Consider the following 27,832-nt stretch of genomic DNA (forward strand, 5'->3'; position numbering starts at 1 on the left):
TTTCTCTGATAAACACTCTCTACATTTGTTTTCGTACTTTTTCGTTTTAATTTTAACAAAAACAATATTTCAGCTACTTCATCTAGTTTTAGTTATGTATGCACTAAAATCAACGTTAAGAGCTGGACAAGAAGCCCCTCTAAACCTGTAAATTCAATAAAACATAAAACCTAATTTTAAGATGAAATGGATAAGATGAAAAAATTTCCTTCTCTCTTAATTCACTACATATTAACGAAATAATAAATAACAATCAAATCATTAAAAATTTTCAAAACAATTAACATTATTTTGTTAATTAATGCGTTAACAATAGCTAATGAAATTTATTGAAAAAGTCTACGGGTTCTGTAACAATAGGGTCAATCATTTAGGGTTCCACAACCTAAACAAATTGGGAACAGCTGGAGAAAAGTGTAGGTAGCTGCTAGGTTCTTTGGGCAGAACACCCTTCTTAATTGATCAGCTGAGAAACTATTTGAAAAACATTATTTAAAATATGTAAAATATTCTACTGCATCAAGTGATAAATTGGAATACTTAAGGCCACCACTACTATAGGACCATTTAAAGGTCCGCCACTAGGCTAGGATTCGCTATCATAATGTTATTCCTTAATGCCATAGCACTCACTGAACTGTATTGAACTCCACCACTGAAATGTAAGCTATTTGCTTTTATTCTTACTGGGTATTTTCTTCGGATAAAATTTCAAATGTTTTACATTAAGTGAATGGAACGAATGCCTTATATAAGATGACTTATTAATGAAATAACTTAGCTGTTACTTTTACCTTTCAAGTCTATAAAGGTTACTTTAAAGAGATGACGGAAAAGAAAAGAATACGTAGCTAACTATATTATGAGAAAATTAACTGATGCTTCACTAAATTAATTTCAATATTTAACAAAATATTAAAGTGTTAAAAATCAGAAAACATAATACCATATTCTGAAATTAGCTTTTATCTTTCCCTACTGCTTAAATTTTTTGTCTGCATTTGACAGCAGATGTGTATCAAGTAGGATTTCCGGAATTTGCTGTTGTGATCCTATGGCACAAAAGAATGAAGAGACCTAGTCTAAATGACATAATATACTCAACATTCAAAAAAAAAAAAAAGGAAACAAGAGTATTCTAAGATAGAAGAATTTATGAATCTGTCAAAAAGAAGCAACCTCCTGCTTATGAATTTATTTTTCTCCATTATACAGCAAATGTGAAGTCTCTAAGATTTCTGAATTTTCCACGGCCGAAAAAAAATTATTAAGCCTAAATAACATAATAATACTATGTAATAACATAATAATATCATGTATACTACATAGTATATTATACTCAATTTTCCAACAAAAACAATAGTATTTTAAGATAGAAGTATTTATGAATCTGTCATAAATGAGCAATCTTCTGCTTATGAATTTTTTTGTCTGCATTATACAGCAAATATGTAACGTGTAAGATTTCCGGAATTTGTTGATATGGCCCCCGGGCACGAGAGATGAAAGAGCTCTGAATCAAAATAAAATAATTTACTAAAAATTCCTACAAAACATGATATATATTATGATAGAAGCATTTATGATTCTGTCATAACGGAGCAACAATGACAACCTTAATCAATCGCAGCGCTAAGCTCTGTAAATCCGAGATTTTGCCCTCCCGTAAGAAAACGATTGTTCGGAAAAAAAATGGCACCGCACGCTTAGAAGAAATCAGAATCCAAACGCTTATAAGGACTTAATGTTCTCATAAATCAATTCTGGCAAACTACTTGTGATTACAAGAAGGTTGTATAATTTTTATTTTTTTATTTTTGTTCTTGGAAGCGGCAATTCGAAGTGGCGAATGACGTCATCTGTAAAATTTAAAGAGCTTCGCATTTGACGCACTTCGTCTCTTTGCAACTCTAAATCGGGAATGAATACATCATCGACTAAGAGAGCTTAATGTGCACATTTAATCTGTGCTTGTTAACCTATAGCATTTGGAATAAAACGAGTGCTTTTGCACAATAACTGCGTTTCTTTGGTTTAAGTGGACTTGTCGAGATGTTTTGTTCCTGGTGCAACACAGCTACTCGTTGTTATTAAGGTTCAAAGGTTGTTATTATCCTGAAAGTAACTGAAAGCGGAAAAAATCTCGCAGATCCAAGGATAGATTGATTGATAAAACTGTAAATCAGACTCAGAAAAGCATTACTGTTATCTGAAAGAAATCATAAGTGTACAAGTTTTGTAAAACGTAATTGATGAAAAGCAAACAAAAAGTGAAAACAGGAACTTTTTTTTTTGCCCGTTATTGGAAATCTAATTACGTGAACTATTCTGTTAAATCTCTTTTAAGTAAATAAATTACGAGATAAGCCTAATTGTTTGTTAAGTTAATTGAGAAACATTTTACTTTCGACCTGATTTCTTGTTTGGATTTAATCCGATTATCGTTAGAAGCTAGTGTATTTATATTGAGTTCACACTGAAATTAAATAAGAATAGTTTCTGAAATTTATGAATGAATAATTTTAAGGTGAACAGGGTGCGAAGCCAAATTTTTTAACAAAAAATAAGCCCCTTTTAAGTTCCTTTTAAGTAATTTTTAAGCACTGTTAAAATATTTTTAATCACTTTCCAAAAAAAAAAATCATAATTAGGATCTGTGCAGTAATAAAAATTCATTTTTCTATAGTTTAAAGTTCTTAATTTATAAACATGAAATCAATAAAATTCAAAAACATTTTCAGAAACTTTACATAATCATGAAATGATAAAATAACTAGTTTCTTATTAATATTGCAGAGAAAATTGTGAAAATCATACATTTTTTGTAATTTAGAACCACAATCGACTCGGTAAAGAAAAAAAAACTATTTTTAAAAGATAGAAAATTAAGCACTTTTACAAACCCGAAATTTAAAAAAAACCATTAAGGGCTTTAAAAAACGTAAATTTAAAATAAGCACCTTTAAGCACTTTTCAAAAACGCTACACACCCTGGTGAAAATTAATTATTGAAATCAATCGGAAGAATATAATATAATATAATATAATATAATATAATATAATATAATATAATATAATATAATATAATATAATATAATATAATATAATGTAATGTAATGTAATGTAATGTAATGTAATGTAATGTAATGTAATATAATATGACATGACATGACATGACATGACATGACATAACATAATATAATATAATATATGTATGTTTACGTGTTCCAAAATCTTTAAAAATGATACAATCTGAAATTACACAAACTGATACAGATAAATTGTCATTATCTATTCGAATATCTTCGGAATTATACAGTTTTAAGGGTTATCAACGTTATTAAAAAAAGGATGGGAAAAATTAAATAGGTGTTCCGTAATCACGTTATCACGGTAACTGATGCACTTTTTGAGAATCCTTTTCAAAAATGCCGGCAAAAAATATTCATTTTAGGTGCCACATATTCATAATCAAATGGGAGAAAAAAAGAAAGTTATATGGTGAATCATTAAAGCAATCTAAGTAAGAAAAGCTTCATAACCAGTTTGAGTGCCGAATAGTTTTAGAGTCGTTTAAGTTACACAGTCCTTAACTTTCTGTAAGCAGTAAGCATATTTTTTTATTTTACTAATGATAATGGTACTAAAAAGTGATAGCAAGTAATACCACCCTATATATTTCATGTTGCTTAAATTGCGTTTTTAGAAACATTTAACTAGTTTTATTTATTTATTTTGCTGAGGGGATTTTATTTGCAAAATAAGGTGCAATGCTTAAAAATAATTTTTAAGGCGAATAATATGCTCGAACTGCACGACTAAAATAATTGAATATTAAAACACAAAAATATTCAGTTTAAATTTTAAAAAGAAAATTTAAATACGATAAATAAACAGGATTTTAAGAAAAAGTAATAATAAAAAATTATCGAAGTCGTTTGAGGGATTTTACCTAATCTTACGTTTAAATAATATGTTCAACATTGTTAGCTTATTTATTCCCATTCAGTCAAAACATTTAATACCGAAGCCTTTTACTTGCAGGCAATAAGAAAACACAACACACTGAGATATTATTTTATTTATTAAATATAATCCTCATTAACCTTATATAGCATTTAAATATTAACTTAATTCTTTTTTAACTTCTGGAGTATTCTCATTATAGATCATTCTTTAATGACAGTAGATTTAGTTTACGAACAATACAGTTTATATTGTCTCATCACAGTGGGTGGACACATAAGATGATTAATTAGGAGTAGTTAAACGAGACCCAACCGAGACCATCCACTCTGTTTTTATTTCCTGCTTAATTTATAACAGAAAAGTGACTTGATACTCGGTTGGAGAAAAAGAATTCAACAGAAATAAACAAGAACGATCATTAGAGCCAGGAGTAAACATTTCTTCGAGCTTCCGTTTCGAATTCTATCTTTTTTAATTTCAGACGATATATTAATCTAATTCAGAAACGTTCTTTATTCGCATTCGTTTGTTCTTATTTGCCCTTTTTCGGTTTGCTCGATCGTTTGTGCCATTAGACATAGGTCGATGACCTCTTGTTTACGAATGATGCAAGTGATCAACTTTGCAGGCCCCATTGTTTTTGTTTTGTTGATCCAAAGGCCCTACAGAGCTTGACCAAAGGGCAGAATTAGCAAGTGGACTGGCTGATTTTGCCGTTGCCGAACAGGAAAGAAAGACGTGCTCTGAATCCGCACTCGGCGCAGATGCATTTCTGGCATATTTTACTACGTTCCAGTTACGGCTTTTGTTTAAATGTGATTTCGAAAATTGCGGAAGGGAAAAGGATACAGAAGTATATACTTTATATTTCTTTCATAATATACTTAATACTTCGACACATATAATATGTAATAAACGAAAAGCGATTAGCGAAAAACAAAATTGTTACACAATTTAATTTTTAGCATTTTACTTAAAAAACTAAACATAAAAATTGTTTTACAGCAAAAATTTGCCGTCATATTATTTAAAAAAATATTTTTATTTAAAATAATTTAAACTTTTACTAATGTAACACAGTTAAAATAATTTGATTGACAATAATTTTTAAAAATTTTTACAGAACAATTTGGAAGTTGTAAGCTTAAAAGAGAATGAGGTTAAAGAGAAAGTTAACAGTTTTATTAAAAAAAGAATGCTTATTTATCTTACTTTTTATTCCAGAATTTTGGTAAAAATTCTTATTCATATTTTGAGGTTCTGTGAAAAATCTCAAAACCAATTGTGTGTTTCGATTTTTTGTAAAGGGTTCTATTTTTGAGAATTCGCGAAATTATAATTCTTATTCATCACTCATAATTCTTTGATCTGTAATCAATTAAAAGCTTTTTTTTGCCAGTTTTCTGCTTTTTTTTAAAATATGCGAAAATAAGATTCTATTTTTGTGGGGGGAAAACCCAAACATTATGTTTTTCAAAGAATTTTTGCTTTAAAATTATGAATTAAACACGTCATCGACTCTATTTATGAAAATTAGGGAGGAAGGTTCAATTTTACAATACATTATTTTATGAAAGGGTTCTTTGTTTTAACAGTAAAAAATTTAAAAAAATTTGAAAAATCCGTTGACGGGCGCAAGTTTTCTATAAAATTATCCATTCTTAACATTTAACTTCCACCATTTCTATTATCTACCATAATAGGTAAAAAGAGAGAAATTTTAATGAATTCACAAATATCAGTTTTTGAAAATATATAAAATGTACTAGCAAACATCTTTTATAATTAGAACTCGTCTATTTTAAATATTAGGCAAAAAGAAAATAATGTTCAATATTTATTAATCATAGTTTGTAAACCCAGAATTTCGAGTGTGTTTTGAAAATCATTTGACTTCACTACAGGTCTTCACTACAAGGCCTACGCTCTACCACCCCTGGACCGTTAAAATATTATGTAATCATATTTTTGGACATTTCGAGCCCTATTATCAGCAATAATAAGTAAATCATAAGTTTCCCTTTCTTTATTTTTTTTTTCAAAAATGAAGTTTATCCTAACTTTATTTCAACAAGTTGTAAAGGGATTATTATTTTTTTAGATAAAGGAAATATTTTATAACTGTGGTAAATACAGCTTAAACCTTCTTTTCCTCCTGCAGAATCTTTCCCTCATTATATGTATATAAAATATTTGAACAGCTCCAGTATTCTTTAAATGAGAGAATAATCGAATAATAGTTGTAATAATGACAAAATATAACTGCGTATAATTCTCATAAAGCTCATGGGGACGGCGCTGACCTACTCTGGGCAGTTGTGCAAAAAAGAAGAATTCTAGTGATAGTCCAATTTTATAATTCTGTCATGTTTTTAAAACTGTTGCTCGCTCTATACTTTTATATAATGCTGAATATTGGAACCTCCGTAAAACTGAAGTACAAAAACTGGGAACGTTCCAGAACAAATGTTTAAGAATTATTTTAAAAAATTTCTCCCCTAAGATTATTTTAAATAAAGATTTACTAACAAAGGCAAAATCATGATGAAGATGAAGATGGACTCGGCACATTCTTCGTTTAAAACGGGATAGCCCTGCTAACATCGTACTTACTTAGGCACCCGATGGGAAACGTAAAAGAGGAAGGGCAAAGATAAATAAATTGAGATCCGTGCCAACCAGAACTAAATAGATTAGAAGAGGCAAGAAGACTGGCTCATGACAATGGTACCAGGGAAAAGAGACTTGAGGCTTTGTGTGCAGGCTAGCGTAAATTTGTCTCAATTTACGCTCAATTAACCCAGAAGTTCCCTTATCTTCTGGATTGGGTTCAAAATTGCAAGGTTATGAAGTTAAAAATTGTATAAACTCAGAATTAAGTCGGCATTTCCACAGAGTTTATAAAGTAAAATAAAAACTAGAAGTGTCTACGGAGTTGAATATTAGTAGTCTTAAGCCCAAAGTTGGGTCGGCTGTTCAAAGACGGTTATAAAATAAAATAAAATAAATTCAAAAAATCTTCAGGATCCTCTATTGTAGGGGTGCACAACCTGCGGCCCGCCAACCCTCAATGTGCGGCCCGCCAACCCTCAATGTGCGGCCCGCTACCGCAATCTGAACAAAATGAAAAAAAAAATTAATTAAATTTTTTTTAAATAAAAAAAATTTCGGAAATTTGAAATTTACGCATTTAAGTTTTTGACGCACCCAATTTCACTCAATGTAGTTTTCGATCGCTTTTTTTCGATGGTTACCTCTACAGATTTAGGCATAGTTTTGAAAATACCATTATTTTGAACACATCATTATTACGATATACGAATTTCTAATTTTAGTTATTACTTCTGACTCTCTTCGAGTGCTCCGATTTTATCGTAAATTCAATGACTTTCCGGTAGTTATTGCTGCCCATTTTCACGTATTTTCTGAAATCGCGATTTCTAAAAAGTTATGAAACGCTTTATTTGTGCAAACTTCATGAAAAATCTAATCTTTTTCGGCAGTTGTTGCTACGCATTTCCGCATGGTTTTTGAAATTTTGATATTTTGGCACGATATTATTACGAATCGCGATTAAATAATCGCTCACTTAGATAACCATTTTTTGACGTGGTTTATTTGTGCCAATTTTATTGCAAATCAAATTATTTTTCAATCGTTATTTTGGCAATTATTGTTACACATCTCTACAAGGTTTTGAAAGTCCGATATTTTTTATACGCTATTTTGATACTTTAATTTCGCATTTAAATACATAAAATTTTGACGCGTTTTATTTACACCAATTTCACCGCAAATATAAAGGTATTTTGATAATTTCCTTTGTAGTTATTACTACGCTTTTTACCCGTGATTTAAAAAAAATTGATATTTTTCATATAATTTGACAGCACGCGAGTTTTGAATCGCGCATTAAAATAATTACTTTTTATGTGCTGTATTTGTGTCGATTTTTACATAAATATAAGAGATTTTTCGAACGTCTCTTTACTTGTAATTTAGAATATCCTGATATTTTAGCACAATATTACAGCTCTTAAAATTCGATACTGTTTTAATTTTTTTTGGAACTTAAAAAGTAATTACGTATTTTAGCAAAATCGATACCTTCCTAAAAATAATAAAAATGAAAAATAAAAACAAGTTGTGTACATTTATATTAAACGCGTTCCCCTTTGCTAAAAAATAATTCAAAACACGTGTATATTTCTTTAGTCCCATGAACAAGTGCAAGTTAACATCACACACTCAACCTATTCTTTTTGTTGTTACATGATTTAAAAATCACATGTCGAGATTCGTATTTATACGTTTTAAAAATCATACGTTTTAATTCTTCGCGTAATTTAAAATTCACACACCGTAATTCGTATTTACGCGATCTTAAAATTGCGCAACGCATTTCGTATTAAAGATAACGAGATTTAAAAATCATCCATCGCGATTCATATTCACGCGATTTAAAAACCATATATCGCGATTCATATTCACACATTTTAAAAATCATGCGCTGTGAGTAGTCTTTTCGCAATTTGAAATTGTACATCTCAATTCGTATTCACGCAGTTTGAAAATCACACATTGCGTTTTATATTTGCGCAATTTAAAAAGCACACATAACAATTAGTATTTAGGCAATTATAAAATAACACATCGCTATTTGTATTCACGTGATTTAAAAATATGGCAATGAAGAACACCATCTAGGACAAATTCCAAAAGTGATTAAGTTTTTTGCCCTAATTTAATACTACCCACAACAACAGCTTTTGTCATAAAACTGTTTTCCAGAATAAATTTGGCCTGTTCAAAATTACAGAGCAGTCTTTTAACAAATTCATTTAATGACTCGAAAAAGCATGATCAATTGAATCACATGATCAAGTGAATAAAATTATCCCAATATTTAAAAATTTTGCAAATTACAGGATAACCATTAAGAAAATTTTTTAACCATTTTCTTATGCTATACTTCCACCATTTCATATCATTCATGATTGTACGCTGGGAAATGATTTGCATATCATTAAATTTTAACAGTAAAAAATATAATCAAAATAAGGTTCGTTAAGTAATGTAAATGTTACTAATTGTTTATGCATATGTGTATTAATTGTAAATAGAAAGTGTCATGTTAAAAAAATATTCGCCATAAAAAATTTTAAACAAGTATCTTAATAGTTTTTTATTATTAAGGAAAATAGTTTATTCAAGATTAATGCTTTCTTTCTTTCTTCCCTCTCTCTGCCCCTGCTTCCTATCATTAATTTAAAATAAATGTTTTAAAGTTTAAGTATATTCCCCTTCTAAATGCTAAATCTTATTTTCCGCAGATGGGGTTTTGTTTCAATTTTTATCATTTTTAACCCTATAAACTTTCTTTAAATCAAAGTATTTAACTTGTATTTATTTTAATAACTAGAACATTTTTTTTAAATTTATTTCTATGAACAAATTTTTTAAAGTTAAAATTTATGTTAAAATGGACTTATGTATTATGTAATATGACTTTTAAAAAACATGTATTTTCCCATAGTTTTTTAATTATTTCAATTTATCTAAATTTTCTTCTGATTAACTGATTCTGTTTTTTCTTAGAAGGCTCAGTTTTTTCTTAGTTTAGAAGTTTTTAACTTTAAACATTTAAAAGTATTTAATTTTATGCTAAGATATTACAAGGTTAACTTAGAAAAAGAATTTAGTGGTTAGAACAATGTTTTTATAACAATTACTACCTAAAATTGCTATAAATATGTTTGTCTAAATACTTTGGGTGTTCCCTTTGGCATGCGGCCCTTCACTAGTCAATCTGCTGCGCATGTGGCCCTTCACTCAAAAAGGTTGTGCACCCCTACTCTATTGATAACACAGTGGATAAGCTTTTGAAAAATGGTGTAGTACAATTCCATAAGTGAGTTTACTATATAAATTATATAATAATAATAAATATAAAATTATATAATGCTAATTCCATAAGTGAGATTAACTTACACTACTTATAACAATGAAAAAAATTCATTTCCATATACTTGCAACGCTGAAATCCGACTTCGAAGACAAGAGAAATGATTAAAGTTTCATTCTTCATAAATATTTTACTTACCCTGTTACTTTCCAATGCTTCAGCTGAGTGGGAATCTTTGATTCGAAAACAGTTTTGGCACTTGGTTTTATTAAACACATTTGGAGAAAATTTTCGGCACTCCGATTTAAGACCAGACATAATTCAACCAAGATCTGAAAAAAAGAAAAATTACTAAGAAACTAATGCTTACAGATATTGTATTCTCAAAGAAAGAACATTTAAATCAGGTAGACAAGCGTCATCTTCTGAAGGTACTTAATCTTTTTTCATCTAGCGTTGTTTCTAAGCAAAATAGTATCATAGCATCTCCGATATTTCCTTAGTGTTTTGAGGGGATATAGTTTTTCGATTTTAACTTACAGGATAACCAGAGTTGGGTATTGATTTGATAATTCGAATCACCAACTTGCAACTGATTCGAATCACCAAAATGAACTGATTCTATTGAGTCGAACCACTTTGATGATTCATTTTGCCCAATCTAATGACAACTGCGCATTCTTTTGCGTTAACTACCTGTCCAATGCATTTTTAGAAACTGTGGAGCCTGTTCAATCATAATACCACTCTAATTTGCTGATATTTTAATATGGTGTCAAGTTGTATATTCTTTGTCAAGTTGTATATTATGGATTTAGGTTGAAACTATTGTCCATGGACCAAAGACGGCCCATGGAAACAAGCCTAATATGGCCTGAATCTGGCCAGCTACAGTTTATTTTAAAATTTAATAGTCTTACAGAATAATGATCAGAAAAGTCACATTAACTGTACATAATAAAATTAATAAAATATTTTTGGACAGAATGAAATTTAATGTCTTATTTGGTAGTTAAGTGCAGGAAAATTTGCCCAAAAAACTAACATGAAGTGATAGTGCTCTTGAAACATTATGGCCGTTCAAATATTATACTCCAGATTTAGGCAATTTTGGACCCTTCTTCCCTCTTTTGTCAGCGAAAGAAAAAAGAGCAAACTACAATTTTTTTCCATGATTAAGTAAGATGTATGCACCTTATTTTTTTGGCTATAACATTAAATTATATTGTTATAATAATCTAATTTTATATTTAAACTGAAATAAAAATAATTGATGTAATTTTTCATAAACAAAATTTACGTTTTAATTCACTTTTATAAAATTTTGAGTAGAATATTCATCAAGAATCTCAAAGTGTTTTCTTTCAGTTTCAAAAACTCTTAACTTCTAAAACGCGTTAAAGATTGTTTTTTTCCCAACTTTTTTTTCTCCGCAAATTTAACTTTTATTTCAAATTGAAAATTTTCCAAGTGCAGTTTTTTAAGTATTATAACATGTATTTTGCCTTTTAAAAGTTTCATGAAGGGAGTTTTAGTGGCTTTAAATTATATTGTAATAATCTAATTTTATAATTAAATTGAGATAAAAATAATCGATGTAATTTCGCATAAACAAAATTTACGTTTCAATTCATTTTTATAAAATTTAATTTTATAGTACTTTCGTGAAGCAAGTTTACAAAGATAGTGTTTATTACGTATTCCCAGAATTAAAATAATGACATAGGTATTTTTGTTTAATACTTATTTTGACGATAACATTCTAATAGTAATTAAACTTATATCGTTTGAATTTTATTGTCAAACGCTTAAGGATGATATATTTATAAAAAAAATAAAGAAAGTAAAATTAAAAAAAAAATAAATAAATAAACGAAAATTTATCAATAAACAACCTAGAGTTTAATTTGAAATTATTACTCCGAGCATGATACAATGGGCAATAAAAGGTAAACCATAAAGAATCATAATTTACCGTCAATACTAATTAAAATGCCTTTAACTTACTGTTTCCCAATCAAAAAAGCAAACATTATCCTCACATTAATTACCAGAAATCAAATTAACTTTTAGAAAAAAGAATGAATAATGAGCAATTTATTTTGTCTGTAGTATTTTCATGTCAAATTAAACACTTAAGACGACAAATAAAAGGGGGAAGGAGAAAAAAAAGAAGTAAAACAGCCGTTAAGTTCAAACCAGTAACTAACCTAATCGGCAGCTTATTGAGAACTGTTACCATGTATGGATTTAGGCCATATTAAAATCCACCGTCTGGACATCCTAAGAATAAGAATTTCAATGGGTCAAGCCACTTCAACTGCAAAGTGGCTGAAAATGATTTCAAAAAGAAACGTGTGGAATATTTGTTTTATTGCGGTTAAACCACATGCACGCTATAGTCCCATTTTTCTAAATATAGATGTGATTGTCGGTGATTTGAAAAGCTTTAAGATTGGACTGAAAATAATTAGATAGTGTAGCTTCATTTATTATATAAATGTGTGAATAACTATTTAAAGGATTACATAGGACGTTAATATAACAGTAAAGTATACGATCATTTTTGCTGAAAATCTTAATATTAATGTCAATGAAGTAAATAAAAATAATCACGAGTTTACAAAATTCATAAATTTTCTTTTTTTTCCCATCTCCCCTTTTTCCTAAGTTTTTTTCAAGGCTGTAAAAAATAATAGAAATATTTATTCATTAATTGTTTTACCAATTGCTCACACAATTAACGACACAAATGGTTTAAAATTATTAAAAAAGAATTTTAAATATTCAGGTCTTAATTATTGATTAAACAATCGAAACAGTTTTTTTAGAAAACGAAATGAGACGCACAGTTAACGACACAAAAATGGTTTAAAATGTTCAAAAAACAGTATGAAATAGTCAAGTCTCGATTATTGCTAAAGAAATCGAAATAGCTTTTAAAACGAAATTTATACGCCGCCTTAATTCACGAAAGAAGTACTTCAGATTTTAAAAAAAAAAGTACTAAAATTAAAAAGAAAAGCGGAATACTATTTTTTCAAATAAATTATTAAAAATAAAGCAAAAATTTAAAAAGTCTAAAAAAGTTAATCAACATATTAACCATAATGCTTCTTATGAAAGGTTTCTGTTACTTTGCTGAAAAATGCGACTGCATTGATTTGAATGACAATTTAAACTCTTCGAAATAAAAAGTTAAAACCTGGCATTTTTCAAACTTTCATTCCCAAAAAACCGGTTTATTCCCAGTAAAAACTGGGTAATAAACCGAAAATCTATATCTTGTTTATAACTGGGAAAAATTTTTCTATTATTTCTGTAATGGCAAATATTAAAGATTGTGGCCTCATCTTTGGTTACTTCGTAATTCCTATTAATAATTTTAAATGCGTTAACTTTTTTTAACGATTTAGAGTCAATTTTGTTTCAGGTTGATGTAAATATTATAAATTTAGGAACTAATAACTGAATGTCTGACTTTGCTTGGTTCGTTTTTATGAATAAAAGATAATAAAGTCAGTGGTATTTAGTAAACTTTTTTCTTACAAATTCTTACGATTTTGATGGATGTTTATTTATTTATTTTATGCTTTAGTACAAAAAATGACCAAATCATAGAAAACATCCTTAAGTTGCCTTAAAAAAGAACAAAACATCATTTTTCAAAAGTCATCCAAGTCTGAGCCTTTATTCAAATAACAGATTTTATGTAACAATAGCATTTTTATAAAGCAATTTTTACGCCGCTTTAAGTCGTAACAAAAATACATCGCGATTTCTTAAGAAAAAAGAAGAAAAAGCAAAAATTACTCTGAAATCTTTAAATTGCCCTAAAATAGTCCTTAAAATGGAAAGTTATCGAAGTTTAAACCTTTATTCATAATAGACTTTATATAGCAATAGTACTTTTATGCACAGACCGCTTTAAGTGGCAAAAGAAATACTTCGCAAATTCAAATGATATAAAATCATACAGCAGATGTACCTCGAAAAAGAAATGAAAGAAAGATATTAAGCCAGTTAACGAGCAAAACAAATGAAAGTGAAAAGGACCTGTTTCCATCTTAATGAGTGAATTCTGCACGTGATCCGACCCCCCTGCTGCGAAGTAAGAGGAAAGTGTCGCACATCCAATAGACCGAAAAAAAGGCATGTTTAAAATGATGGGTGGGCCTCTTTTTTTCAAGAGTTTTTATTGACATTTTTCACAAGTCAGAATAGAAAAAAAAACAATGAAAATAATATAAAACTCATCATGGAGGAGGCGGGTAAAGTTTGTTTCAGGTGCAGGTGCATGGTTTTTGTGCACTTAAAATATGCAGCTTAAGCAGCTGTTTTCTCATGGAAGAAAACACGGCTTTAATTATATAGAAAATGAATGAGAAGAAAGTGGAATGAAAATAAAGGCATTTAAGGAAGTAGGTAAAAGTTTGTCCTCTGAACAGATATCAGTGTAAAATAATAATTTGAGAAATTTTTATAAAATGGGCCAACTTTCCCAGGTTTTAAAGTACACCCTCCAGCAATAGCCAAGCACCTAGCCTCTTTTTTTAGGTCACTATCTTTTAACGGCCATGGTAGAAATGCCACCTGAATTTGACTCGGGCGACTTGAACAGCACCTGAGCTGGTACCCCTGTCTCCAAACTTCGTCACCACTCACCATAACAAGGGCGAGGACTTTCAGCCAGGACAGATTTAACGCGTACCAACTGCGTGTACAAACTGGTGTTTAATTCAGTTGTCAATCAGAATCGAACTCACAACCTCCAGCTCTTCATCAGCGGAGTCAATCATCAGCCTTCAACGACTGCGCCTGGGGTTTAAAACATTACATGTGGAGCCGTAGCGAGCTCCTAAACGAAACAATAGACAAGGCACGGTGGTTTTGCTCATGCGTTGTAGCGCGTAAAACATGGAGAAAATCGTATGGAAGACTAGAAAAAAAATTCCCTAACGAGAAAAATAGAAAGCACATTTATAAAGGTAAAATTAAACTTTTTTTTCTGTGTAAAAAACGAAATGAGAAAAGTAAAATTATTTTGGGTAGAATTGATATATTGATTTCTTTCAACAATTACTAAATCAATCAATAATCACATTTTTTTCCGTAATTACATTTTTTAAAGTAAAATTTTTTATCATTTTAAATAAAGACTACTTCATGGAAAAAAGGACTCAAAAATTCGAAAATCCTGGGTCCTGAAAACTCGTAGTTTCCAATGTCAAGAGATATATAATTATCATCTAGTTGAGAAGCGTAAAAAAAAAAATTAAAAAAAAAAAAAACTTAACAGATTTTCCACTGTTTACGGTACATAATTGAGCTAGGTTATACTGCGATAAACCATAAAATATCGATGTTTTTTTAATATCGCGAAACTGACATTTAAGTTTATTCCCAAGATATAAATAGAAGAGTTGTTTTTCGATAAATATCGAGTTCACGATAATTATTATAGATTAAGCTAACTATTGCGAAAAATATTCGAATAAGATAATATTTACAATAGTTACAGAGAACAACATTATCATTAATGTGCTAGTTTCAATGGTAAGTTTTTAATTATGATTAAATTTGTTTAAGACAATTCTAAAAAAAATCTTTTTTCTCATTTGTATGAAAAACATTTTGACAATACAAAAATAAATTAAATTGGAAAAGTTTGAAAAATACAGCGATATATCATTAAATATCAACATTTTATGACGATTCATCACAAAATAAAAACTTCAATATTGCTTCTCACTAATTTTTAAAATCACACATTAGAAGGAAAATTTTGGAAGTGTTACGTTATTCTAACCGTATTTTATTTAAAGATCCTATGAATTTTTTCTGCAAACTTTTACTATATTTAAGCAAAACTCTTTATTAATGCAAATTGTATTGTTCTTTAAAAAAAAATTCTCAAAATGACGACACGCCATTTGTTATCTTCGAAATATGGAAAAGGTAAACCATTAAAATTTCTCTCTTTACTCTCTAATTTCTCAAAAAGAACACCAAACGTCGAGTCTGTGATGTAACACAAAATCATAATACGTTTGAAATCTGGAAGCGATTTTGCATTAAACAAAGATAAAGGAATATGGAATTTTTTTCTTCATAAAAAAAAGTTAGGTTAACTTGATATAAAAATTCATTCAGAAGGTAGTAAAATCATTATAAAAATAATTTTTCATTCAGAACTTAGTTTTCTTTTTTTAGGACAAAGACCGGAAAAGCAGGATGAAAGAAATGAAACCAATTTTTTCGAAATTGTTCAGATAAGCAGTGTTTATAGGCTTAAAAAGTGTTATGTAATATTAACTTGTAGGTAGATACAGTTTCCTATTCTTAAATCGGGATTAGTAACATCGCGTGTATGACCTTTTTCAAAGCCAGAAGTTAGCACAATAAAGATTTCGTGGAGAACAACACTGCTGTTGTGTCGATAATTGCTTATTTCTTCAAATAAATTTATTGATTACACAATAAATTAAAGATCACCGGCCAGTTTTCTTGAAACTTTATTTTTCTACCCCGATAATTTCTTAAACGAAACTAAAATGTCACTTCTTACAATGGCCCTCCTCTAAAACTAACAAGTTTGTCATTATAAAAAAAAATGAAAGAATGATTTCAGCATATCTTTGATTTTAGGGTACCTATGAAATGTTTTGTAAAAAGGAATCAATTAGTTTAAAACCAAACATTTAGGAAACTATTGTTTAGGTATCGGTTCAATTAAGAGGCAACAATCTACTCGATTGTTTCGTTCGGTTAATTTATTAGAGCGGAAAAATATATACGTTAACCTCGCAAAATATTACCTTAATTAGAAGACAATAGTCATCGATATTGTTTCTTATAAACACTTTTTCAAGTCGCGGGGCGTCTAGTGGTTCCTAAGAATTATTAAAGTGGTGCCATGCGGTAATCAGGTCCTAGTAAGAAGCACAAAAATAGGATAGGAAACCTCTTTACAGAATTTTCCCATTATTTATTATTATTGTTTGTATAGAATCTAACTTGGTGGCGATAATTTTTATGAAAGTTAAAGCAATGAAATCAATGTTTCCAGAATTTAGATCATATTTTTCTAGACACTACTGCATTTTTAAGTCTTAAAAAAAGAAAAGAAAAAAAAAGATTGTAATGAGAAACGTAGGCATTAAAAAATGTCATTTTCCGCCAAATAACAACGTAAATTAAAACACAAAAACACGTGTTCTATATTCTCCAAGAACAAATGCAGACAAATTAGTCATTAAAGAAAAATACATATATTACATTTTACGAGCTGTTAATTTATGAAAAAAAGGCCATCGACCTTTCAGAATAAAAAAATAAATAAAAATAATTTAAAAACATTGAGAAAGCATGCATCTCTTAGCGAGTATTTTAATTAATAATTCATTCCTTCCATTCGTGTAGGTGTCACCTTGTCTTAATGAAGCGATAAATTCCTCAGATTATAGTTTCCTTGAATTGTGAAGAAGACACCATTGCTCTTAAATGATGATCTTTACGTGGGTTGCTGGAACACAAACTTGGTGATACAATTTACAACTAACTTATTCAGGAACAGTGTTCACCGCTGTGGTTGCCTAAATGATCTGACCCGCAGACTTTTAACTGTCAGAACCGTAAACAGAAAAAAAGTTGATTTTTGAATTCGAGAATCAAGTTTCCTTCAATGCGACACAAAGCGGCGTAACAGAATATTATCGAACATCTACGAATTGGTGAGTGGGCGAAGACTAAGGATGCACGATGGTTATGATAGGAAGTATGTTTTTGCAATATGAGTAAAATTCGACAAGTCCGTTTTCTTGACTTAAAATTATTTTAAACTGCTATTTTCAATTAATTTGCTCATTTTGAGAAAGGTAAAAAACGTCATTATTTATTTAAGCACAAGTTACACTTTTTAATTTATTCTACTTGTGTTGGTGTCACCTTATCTTAATGAAGCGATAAATTCCTCAGATTATGGAAGAAAACACCATGCTTTTCATCGATTAGTACGTAGGCTGTTGGAGCACTAACTTGGTGATACAATTTACAACTAACTTATTCAGGAACAGTGTTCACCGCTGTGGTTGCCTAAATGATCTGACCCGCAGACTTTTAACTGTCAGAACTGTAAACAGAAAAAAAAGTTGATTTTTGAATTCGAGAATCAAGTTTCCTTCAATGCGACACAAAGCAGCGTAACAGAATATTATCGAACATCTACGAATTGGTGAGTGGGCGAAGACTAAGGATGCACGATGGTTATGATAGGAAGTATGTTTTTGCAATATGAGTAAAATTCGACAAGTCCGTTTTCTTGACTTAAAATTATTTTAAACTGCTATTTTCAATTAATTTGCTCATTTTGAGAAAGGTAAAAAACGTCATTATTTATTTAAGCACAAGTTACACTTTTTAATTTATTCTACTTGTGTTGGTGTCACCTTATCTTAATGAAGCGATAAATTCCTCAGATTATGGAAGAAAACACCGTGCTTTTCATCGATTAGTACGTAGGCTGTTGGAACACTAACTTGGTGATACAATTTACAACTAACTTATTCAGGAACAGTGTTCACCGCTGTGGTTGCCTAAATGATCTGACCCGCAGACTTTTAACTGTCAGAACTGTAAACAGAAAAAAAAGTTGATTTTTGAATTCGAGAATCAAGTTTCCTTCAATGCGACACAAAGCAGCGTAACAGAATATTATCGAACATCTACGAATTGGTGAGTGGGCGAAGACTAAGGATGCACGATGGTTATGATAGGAAGTATGTTTTTGCAATATGAGTAAAATTCGACAAGTCCGTTTTCTTGACTTAAAATTATTTTAAACTGCTATTTTCAATTAATTTGCTCATTTTGAGAAAGGTAAAAAACGTCATTATTTATTTAAGCACAAGTTACACTTTTTAATTTATTCTACTTGTGTTGGTGTCACCTTATCTTAATGAAGCGATAAATTCCTCAGATTATGGAAGAAAACACCATGCTTTTCATCGATTAGTACGTAGGCTGTTGGAACACTAACTTGGTGATACAATTTACAACTAACTTATTCAGGAACAGTGTTCACCGCTGTGGTTGCCTAAATGATCTGACCCGCAGACTTTTAACTGTCAGAACTGTAAACAGAAAAAAAAGTTGATTTTTGAATTCGAGAATCAAGTTTCCTTCAATGCGACACAAAGCAGCGTAACAGAATATTATCGAACATCTACGAATTGGTGAGTGGGCGAAGACTAAGGATGCACGATGGTTATGATAGGAAGTATGTTTTTGCAATATGAGTAAAATTCGACAAGTCCGTTTTCTTGACTTAAAATTATTTTAAACTGCTATTTTCAATTAATTTGCTCATTTTGAGAAAGGTAAAAAACGTCATTATTTATTTAAGCACAAGTTACACTTTTTAATTTATTCTACTTGTGTTGGTGTCACCTTATCTTAATGAAGCGATAAATTCCTCAGATTATGGAAGAAGACACCATGCTTTTCATCGATTAGTACGTAGGCTGTTGGAACACTAACTTGGTGATACAATTTACAGCTCACTTATTAAGAGACGCTGTGGTTGGTTAAGTGATCTGAACTGTCAAAAATGCAAACAGAAAAAAAGTGGTTTTTGAATCCGAAAATCAAGTCTCTTTCAGTGGGTCAAAAAGCAGTACAACTGAAGATCAAACAACTGTGAATTAGCGTGGAGATGTGATGATTCTGCAGCTAGCTCCAAAATTAACAAATTAGCAATGCTAATTCCATCAAGACCAAATATTTGTAAATTTGCAATTCAAAATAAATTTGACCCGACCAAATAAATTAAATTATTATCTTTTATTTATCTTTTATGCGCAGAAACAATTTTGAAACGATAGAAACTTGCTAAACTACTCGATTCCAATCAAAACTTTGCGAGCTAAAAAAACGATTATATTGCTATTTATACATTCTGAATGATGATCGAAGACAATACTGATGCATGCGTACACTATACACTGGAAAGGCAGATGGTGTTGATAAAAGAAAAGCATATTGTGTCTACAGCATCTGGGGAACGATTTCAGTTTTAGAACCCTCTTAATATATTATATTCAAGGAATCATGCCTTTCGGGATCATTTTAGCTTTTTGAGAAAACTGAAATTCACTGCATTTGGCATTGGATTATAAATTTTTCATTGAATAAGATTTTGTAAACTCTAAATAGTGTTTTTTTAAATTTTGAACTTGTATTAAGAGTCAACAAATAATAACAGGATTTATTCCAGAATTTTTGTGAAAGGTCCATGTTTGTAAAATTATGTTTCGAATCTAAAAACATGGCAAAATCAGATTTTTCAACTGCAGTCCTGCTCTGTGAACATATAAAAATAACTTCCTGCTTTTGTATTTAAAATACACACCGAAACCATGTTTTTCAAAGAGTTTTAATTTCAAAATATATGAATCAAAGACGTCATTGACTTCGTTTTCTAAAAGAAGTTTTTTTGAAGGGTCCGTTTTAAAAATGAAGAATATTGGGAAGGGTCCATTTTTATTGTAAAAATTTCGCGAAATATCCGTTAACGGTCCCCTAATTTCTCCTAAAATGTCCCCGGATTAAAAAGAAAATAAAATACACAAAAAATCATTCTCTAAGATATTATTAAATAGTAGATGCAGTTCACGCCTTGGATAAAGTAAGATAAAATCGGAAGGTAAAATAATTCTATTCTACATCTATAATTAAATAATAGCTAACATTGTTAGACTAGACGGATGAAAATATCTACAATAATGGTCAGAAGTATCCATTCAAAACATAGAATAGATACGAAATAAATGAATAAACATACGAAGTACAAAAATGGCACAGTTTCTTATATTTTTTAAGAGGAAGGGTGAGTTAAATAATTGACATGGATGAAAAAAGTATCACCATAAATAACAAGCGATTAAGAGAATGTTATAAAATTAACAAAGACATAATTTCTAGCTTTATGAAAACGGGACTTTAGAAGATGTCAAGACATTTATGAATTAGTTAAATAATTTATGAAAATTTATAACTTTATCACTTTATAAAAGAAAAAAATAAACAACTTAATAGTTTCAGGAAGTCTGCACATTCAATAAAATACTTTTGATTATGAAGAACTTCAAAGATACCGATGAAGACTTGCATGCCGAATTTGGTAATAAAAAAGCATCATATTTTGATTATGAAGTAAATAAAACAGACATAAATCTTTTTTGAAAAATATTGAGATATCTACGACATAATCTTTCGTCAAATTTGTAATAACAAGAGAAAAAGATTTTTTAGAAGTTTTTCCATTTTATTATTACATATTTGATTAAAATATTCTACTTAATGCCGTAATGCAGTGTTTCCCACAGTGTGGTACGCGTACCCCCAGGGGTACGGGAACAGTTTAGAGGGGGTACACGTTCTTATGCGAAATATCTTGCAACAAAAGAAAATTTCAAAAAAATTTTACTTAAAAACAAAGCTAGGCATGAAAATTTACGATTACGTATTCTTCTATTGACTATCTTTTGCAGAGTTAACAGTTAATAATTAGTCGTGTCAACAGTTGTGATTTGTAACTTTTGTACAATATTTCACAGTAAAGGTTTGCAATAAATTCTACTTATTTTGATTATTTTTATAAAATATAATGCAACATAGAATATGGATCGCTGATGCAAATAAACTTATTAACAAAACTTTGTACCAAAAAAGAAAAATAAACATTTTTTTTTAAAATAAATTAATTTTTTTATTTGTGGCACACAGTGTTACGAAAAATTTGGAAAGGGTACACAAAAGTCATAAGTTTGGGAAACACTGCCGTAATGCAACAAAAAATGGGGTAGGAGCAGATCCAATAAAACGCTTTTATATAAATTGTGGGCGATCCTCCAGTACAACATATTAAATTTTAGTTCTTTTAAAATTGTTAATTAAGCCTTTTTATTCGATATCAGGCAAAAAAAGTCAAAATTTCGCGAAACGGCTGAAAACTGACGCGTCTAAATTATTCATTATGTTGGAAATGAGAGGGAAAATGCATAATTCTGGGAAAATTAGTACAAAAATTTAAATTTTACGTCATTTTGAGACAATTTTTAAAGTTTTAGAAAATTAAAGAGCCATAAGTTGTTAAATTTTTTTAATTTTTCAAATTCCCGTCAGCTCTCCTGACCAAACTATTGAGACTCCCATATTTTACGGATTGTTTGTGCCGTTGGCGATTTTGAGTTTCGCTGTTATGAGCAAGTCCGTTTCCCGCTCTTTTTTTTTTCTTTTTTACTATCTTGCTCATCCTTATTCGTTTATAAACTTTGATTATTCATGATAATATTATTAAATATTGTTAACTGGATCCATATTTTGATGTTTGGAACATCATGATTCATTCGGAATCATTTAATAGATTAACTGTTTTCGTTATTGTTATTTTTGTTTTCAATAAAAACTGTTGTTATTGTTTACGAGCTATTTCCTTCAGTTAGATTAATTGTTACCCATGAATAAGTACTTATTAAGATAGGTTGGACCAGCCACGGATCAAAAATCTGAAAACGTCAAGAAAAAAAGGTATGTTTATTTTTTAAAAAAAGTACGTTTTTATGTCTAATTTCGTATCTTTAAAATATCGGCGGCATTAAGTATTTAGCATATTAAAAGGTTAGGCCTTAGAAAGAAATCCTGCTAGTATGTGAAAAGCCGATCATTAGATCAAATGTTATAAAAAAATGAGAACTTTCTTATTTTGCGCACTGAACATTCATGATGTAGTGAAGTACATTTGGAATGAAATTAGATGAGATTTGTAATCCAGATATCAAGTCTAACACGATTTTAAAAAAATGCGAGCTGTAGTTAAAGTTTATTCTTCCCAATAATAATAATAAAAAATAAATAAAATGAAAAAGCGCATTCTCATGCTTACGATTCATTCTTTAAGAAAAATATTCGCACATGCGCACACTGTCAAAAAATGAAAGAGATTCAATCTGAGAAAAGGATTACTTTTTAATCCAAAATAAAATATGTACTGCTAAGAAAATATCTCCGAACTATTTCATATTTTAATAAAATGCTATACTTCTAAAGCTCATAAACTTTTTATAAAGGGTATAGAAACCATGTTAAATTTTTGGAAGCTTAAAAATATTTTTTTAAAATATCGTGCCTTTTTTTTTGCTTGTTTGCGTATTGAAAAAAAAAGAAGCAAATTACTTGATAATGCAAATGCTCTCTTTAAATGAAAATAGCTAAAGTTAGCTTTTACAATAGCTTTTTTACAATTTATCCAACAACGCATTGAGAGCGTTTACATCATTTTGCTAGTTTCATAGAGAAATCATATTTCATTTGCTCTCTTAGATACAGCTGATTTTTTGTAGAAGTTTGAGAACGATCCCTTTTCAATTTAATTAACACATTGAACTGGTTTATATAATTTTATATTTTATGATTCTACACTGATCTTATCAAAGACACAAACGACAGTATTTAAAATCGTAAGTAACCCTTGATAAATGTAAATTTAAGTATAAATTAATTCTGACATTTTATAAAGCTAATAAGATATCTTCTTTACAGTAGTTCACAGATAAAGAGACGGCCAAAAAAAGGCTTTTAATCTGCCTCTGGGATACATTTCTTGCAGTGGCGTAGTGAGGGGTGGGCAAGGGGGGGCATCATGCCCCGGGCGCTACTCACAAAGGGGCGCCAAATGGTCCACAAAACAAAAAATTGCTGGATAATTTTTATTTTTATTATAATTGGTTTCTAGAAAATACATTTTAAATTTAGTGCCAATGTAATATAATAAATGTTAATTCGTAAATAAAAAGGAACACTAATAGTCTAAATCAAACTGTAATAATATATTCATAACAGAAATGGCACGTCTTTTCTACTGGCAGGTTTGACTCGACCTGTGTCTGTCAGCACTTCCTTATGGCATCTACGCTGCACAGTGGGCCAAAAGACCATGATCTTTGGCCAAAAGTCAAAATTAAATTTTCAACTAAAATATATGTAAGCAGTTACAATATAGCCCAAATTAAGTATTCATAATCATTCCAAACATTAGATATAATTTACTTTTTGGACCGACGAGAGTACAATGTAGTGAAAAATATGTTTAAAAATTTTTTTTTAATGTAACTTTTAAATTTATATTTCAGAAATATATATAAGAATTTCACCTTACTGTTACATTTTTATCAGAGTATTTAGTCTGAAATTATAGTACAATTTTTCAATTTGTTGGATTTGTTAATACTCTTGACAAATTTATGGTTTATATCTTATCATTTGACATTTTACAATGTTTGAATCACTTTCGAAACTTATCTCCAAAAAGTTCCACGAGGTAATTAGCTAAACTTTTTTGTTGTTGTCCTCTTTGATGTTTCTTCTTTCGAAAAAACCTGCCCCATTTTGCCCATATTGCAAAGGTGGACTAAATATACCGAAAAACAAAAATTATGTTTTTTTTTTTCATGTTTTCGCGTTTTTTTTGTAATTAATTCGCGTTATTTTGTAATATTACTTCGGAAATATAATTTGCTTTTCATTTTTAATATAAAATTACGAAAATTATTATATTTTCATTGCTATATTTAATTATTTAAACGTACTATGCTATTTTTTTTAAACTTTTGTCTTTTTTCTTGGTATTTTTAGTGTATTTCAAAATTTCAGCTATAAATTCAAATTACCTGCACATAAAAAACCCCAAATTTTGAAACAAATTTTATCGAAATATTAATTTTAGCCACGAAACCTTGGATGCTGGCCTACTGTGCGCTGTGTGGTTACATAAATTATCTCCTTTCTTGATTTGTCTGATAAAATAATATGTTACAATAAATATTTGCAGTGTACGAAGTACAAACATTCTTCCTTTCAGAACACTATTTTTTTTTTTTTTTTATAAACGTAAGGTAGCTTACGCTTGTAATTTTAAAACAGTAACAATAACACTCTAATGTACTTACTTACATGTACAGTCACGGTCAATTAATCTTCTAATGCCAAAATCTTGGTTTTCTCGGTAATGAAGAAGGAACTAAAGTTAACCGATCCTGGTTATTATATTCACCAAAAAATAATGCAGCGTACTGCTTTTGTTGCTTACTGTTTATTACATCAAATTTCGCTACACAATCATCATTCGTAACATCTGCTGGTTTTAATAAAGGGAAGAAAAAAGATGAATTGATTAGCCACGAAAGAAGTCCAAATCACTGAAAATCACTTACGGCTTGGAAAGAAACAACGAAGATTAATAAGTAGAACGGGAAATGATGTATCATTAGAAGCGAACAGTCAGTCCGAAAAAGAACGGTGGCGAAATACATTTAAAAGAATATTAGCTTGCTTGAGGTATTTAATTATACAAAATCTTTCTCTACGTGGCCATGTTGAAAAACTAGCACTTCAAGATGGTACAAATGTAGGAAATCTATTATCTTTATTTAGATTTGTAGCTCAGTTTGATCCGCTACTAGCAAATCATCTTAAACATGCCACAGAAACTCCAAAAACTGTCTCATATTTGTCACCACAGATTCAAAATGAATTCATTCATCTTCTGGCATCTACAATTCGAAATCAACTAATAAACGATATCAAAAGAAATAAATATTATGGACTTTTGTTTGATTTAACTCCTGATATTTCTCATCGAGAACAAATGTCCCAAGTCGTTAGGTATGTAGATGTTGATTTTAGCCATCAAAAAGTTTCCATCAAAGAATCTTTTTTGGGTATTATTGAAATACACGATAAAGATACAGTCTCGATCGAAAATACAATTTTAGAAAAATTAAATTCCGATGAAATTTCATTAACAAACTGCAGATCACAATGCTACGATAATGCTGCCGAGATGGCAGGTCACACATCTGGCATTCAACAAAGAATAATGGAAGAAAAATCATAAAGCATTATTTGTTAATTGTGATAACCATTCATTGAATTCAGTAGGAGTTACTGCAGCTAAACAAGATCCAATCGTTGTGACATGTTTTGGAATAATTGAAAACATATATCTATTTTTCTCACGTTCAACGTTACGATGGAGCTCCAGAATACAAGCGGTTAGCGTTATCGTCGATGGGCTAGAGAATATAGTAGAGCTATTAGAAAAATTAGCAGAGGACACTACCACTATAAGTGACACCAGAAGTGAAGTTACAATTCTGTTGCAAAATATAGTAACTTTTAGTTTCATAACTTAAGTTCATTTCTGGTGTGAAATCTTAAGGAGGATTGATCATGCGCAGCTCAGATTACAAGATCCTAGAATGAATTTTAGAGAAGCGTCCCATGATCTTGAATCATTAACTACTGAACTAGCCGAAATTCGAGACAAGCTCTGTGAAGAGGCAATAGAAAAAGCGAAACCTCTTTGTGAAAAATGAGATATTGACACAACAATACGTGCAAGAAAACAGCCGCAAAATGCCAGGAGAATTGGCTAGAGATGTTGGTATTTCCGCAGAAAGTGAAATTTCTCGCATTATGGAAAGCGTTCTTGATCGTCTCCAACAAGAAATATGTACACGATTAAGTGACCTTAATTTCAAATTTGCATTTCTACTAGACGTTGAAAATTTATTAAACAAGGATAATGTTGATAATGACCTTGAAAAAATTTTTAAAAATTTGGGTGAATTTTATGATACAGATTTCAATGGAATAGAGCTTGTTATCGAAATATGTGACTGCAAAATGTTACTCCGCAGTAGAAAAAAATTGAACCTAAAACTCCATTAGAATTTCTTACTTTTATAATCTGGTATGGAGAAGATGTTTTTCTGAACCTGAGAGTGGCACTTCAAATACTCCTGACTATCTCAGTATCAATTACTAGCTGCGAACGTCCATTCAGCAAATTAAAATTAATTTTGACATATCTACGATCAACGAAGGGACAAGATCACCTAAGTGACCTAGCATTTTTAAGTATGGAAAGAGAAAAATTTGAAATTATCAGCTTTGATGATATTATTGATACATTTGCTTCTTCAAAAGCAAGGAAAATTTATACATAGTAATTAGTTTTATTAATGTATTATAATCATTTATGAATATATGTATCTCCTTAGAGATAATAAATATTTACTTTTTTATTGTTTTAAAACTGCGTGTTTTTAAAATATATCTTTATAAATATGAAAAATAAATAATAGGTATCTTTTGAACTAATTCCAGATGACCATATACATTTCAAAATCTAGTCTTGTTTTCTCAATTATATTTTTTGTCTCAAATTTAAAGCCTAGCTTGAGCCTATGACTTTATTTATTTTACTTTATTTATTTATTCATTAATTTACGAGTATATTTTACATATTATATTGTATGGTTTTCGAATGGGGGGGGGGGCGCTGAAAAGGTATTGTGCCCCGGGCGCGAGTTAAGCTCACTACGCCACTGATTTCTTGACAAGATATTTCACATGCTAGACACTATAAAACAGAAAAAAAGAATTTTAAAGCGATAAAAAGAAATAGCTATGAAATGGCCACTTGTACACATCCTTCCATAAAACAAAAAATTTTGTGAAGAGTGCAAATTTATCAAGTAATGTAATACATTCACGTTTTTATTTTTTTTTCCTTTTAAAATTCAAAAAGATAGCAATAGTGTCTTGCTAAGTAATTTCTTTTATGGAAATTCAAGAAACATGAAACATCCATCAAACCTTAACATGATTTCGTCATTCTCTTTTTAAGTTTAAAAAAAAGCCCAGAGCAGGAATTTCCATTTAATTATAAAATCGAGAAACATAATCTGTTTGTGTTCGAATAACTAGTTGGCAAAATTCCAGATGGCAAGCCTTGCAGCTACGACTTGCAATCACTTTCCATTCTTTGAGGTGAATAAATTAGTGAAATGCATTTAGCAATATATCTACATATAATGGAAAATGGCGAGAAAATTA

General features: G+C 29.8%; 1 protein-coding gene across 2 annotated transcripts in view; it reads right to left on the reverse strand.

Moving 5' to 3' along the window:
* LOC107450073 (uncharacterized) overlaps positions 1-27,832 on the reverse strand; it is a 119,410-nt gene that overhangs the window by 76,600 nt on the left and 14,978 nt on the right. For both annotated transcript variants that reach the window (XM_043039093.3, XM_043039092.3), the window contains exon 2: positions 10,073-10,206. In XM_043039093.3, coding sequence (XP_042895027.2) covers positions 10,073-10,192 — 120 coding nt within the window. In that variant the 5' untranslated portion in view covers positions 10,193-10,206. The remainder of the gene's footprint in view (positions 1-10,072; positions 10,207-27,832) is intronic.

The sequence above is a fragment of the Parasteatoda tepidariorum genome, chromosome 3, assembly GCF_982258835.1.
Source record: "Parasteatoda tepidariorum strain Cologne lab strain chromosome 3, Ptep-v5.0, whole genome shotgun sequence".
In the NCBI taxonomy this organism is placed as follows: Eukaryota; Metazoa; Arthropoda; class Arachnida; order Araneae; family Theridiidae; genus Parasteatoda; species Parasteatoda tepidariorum.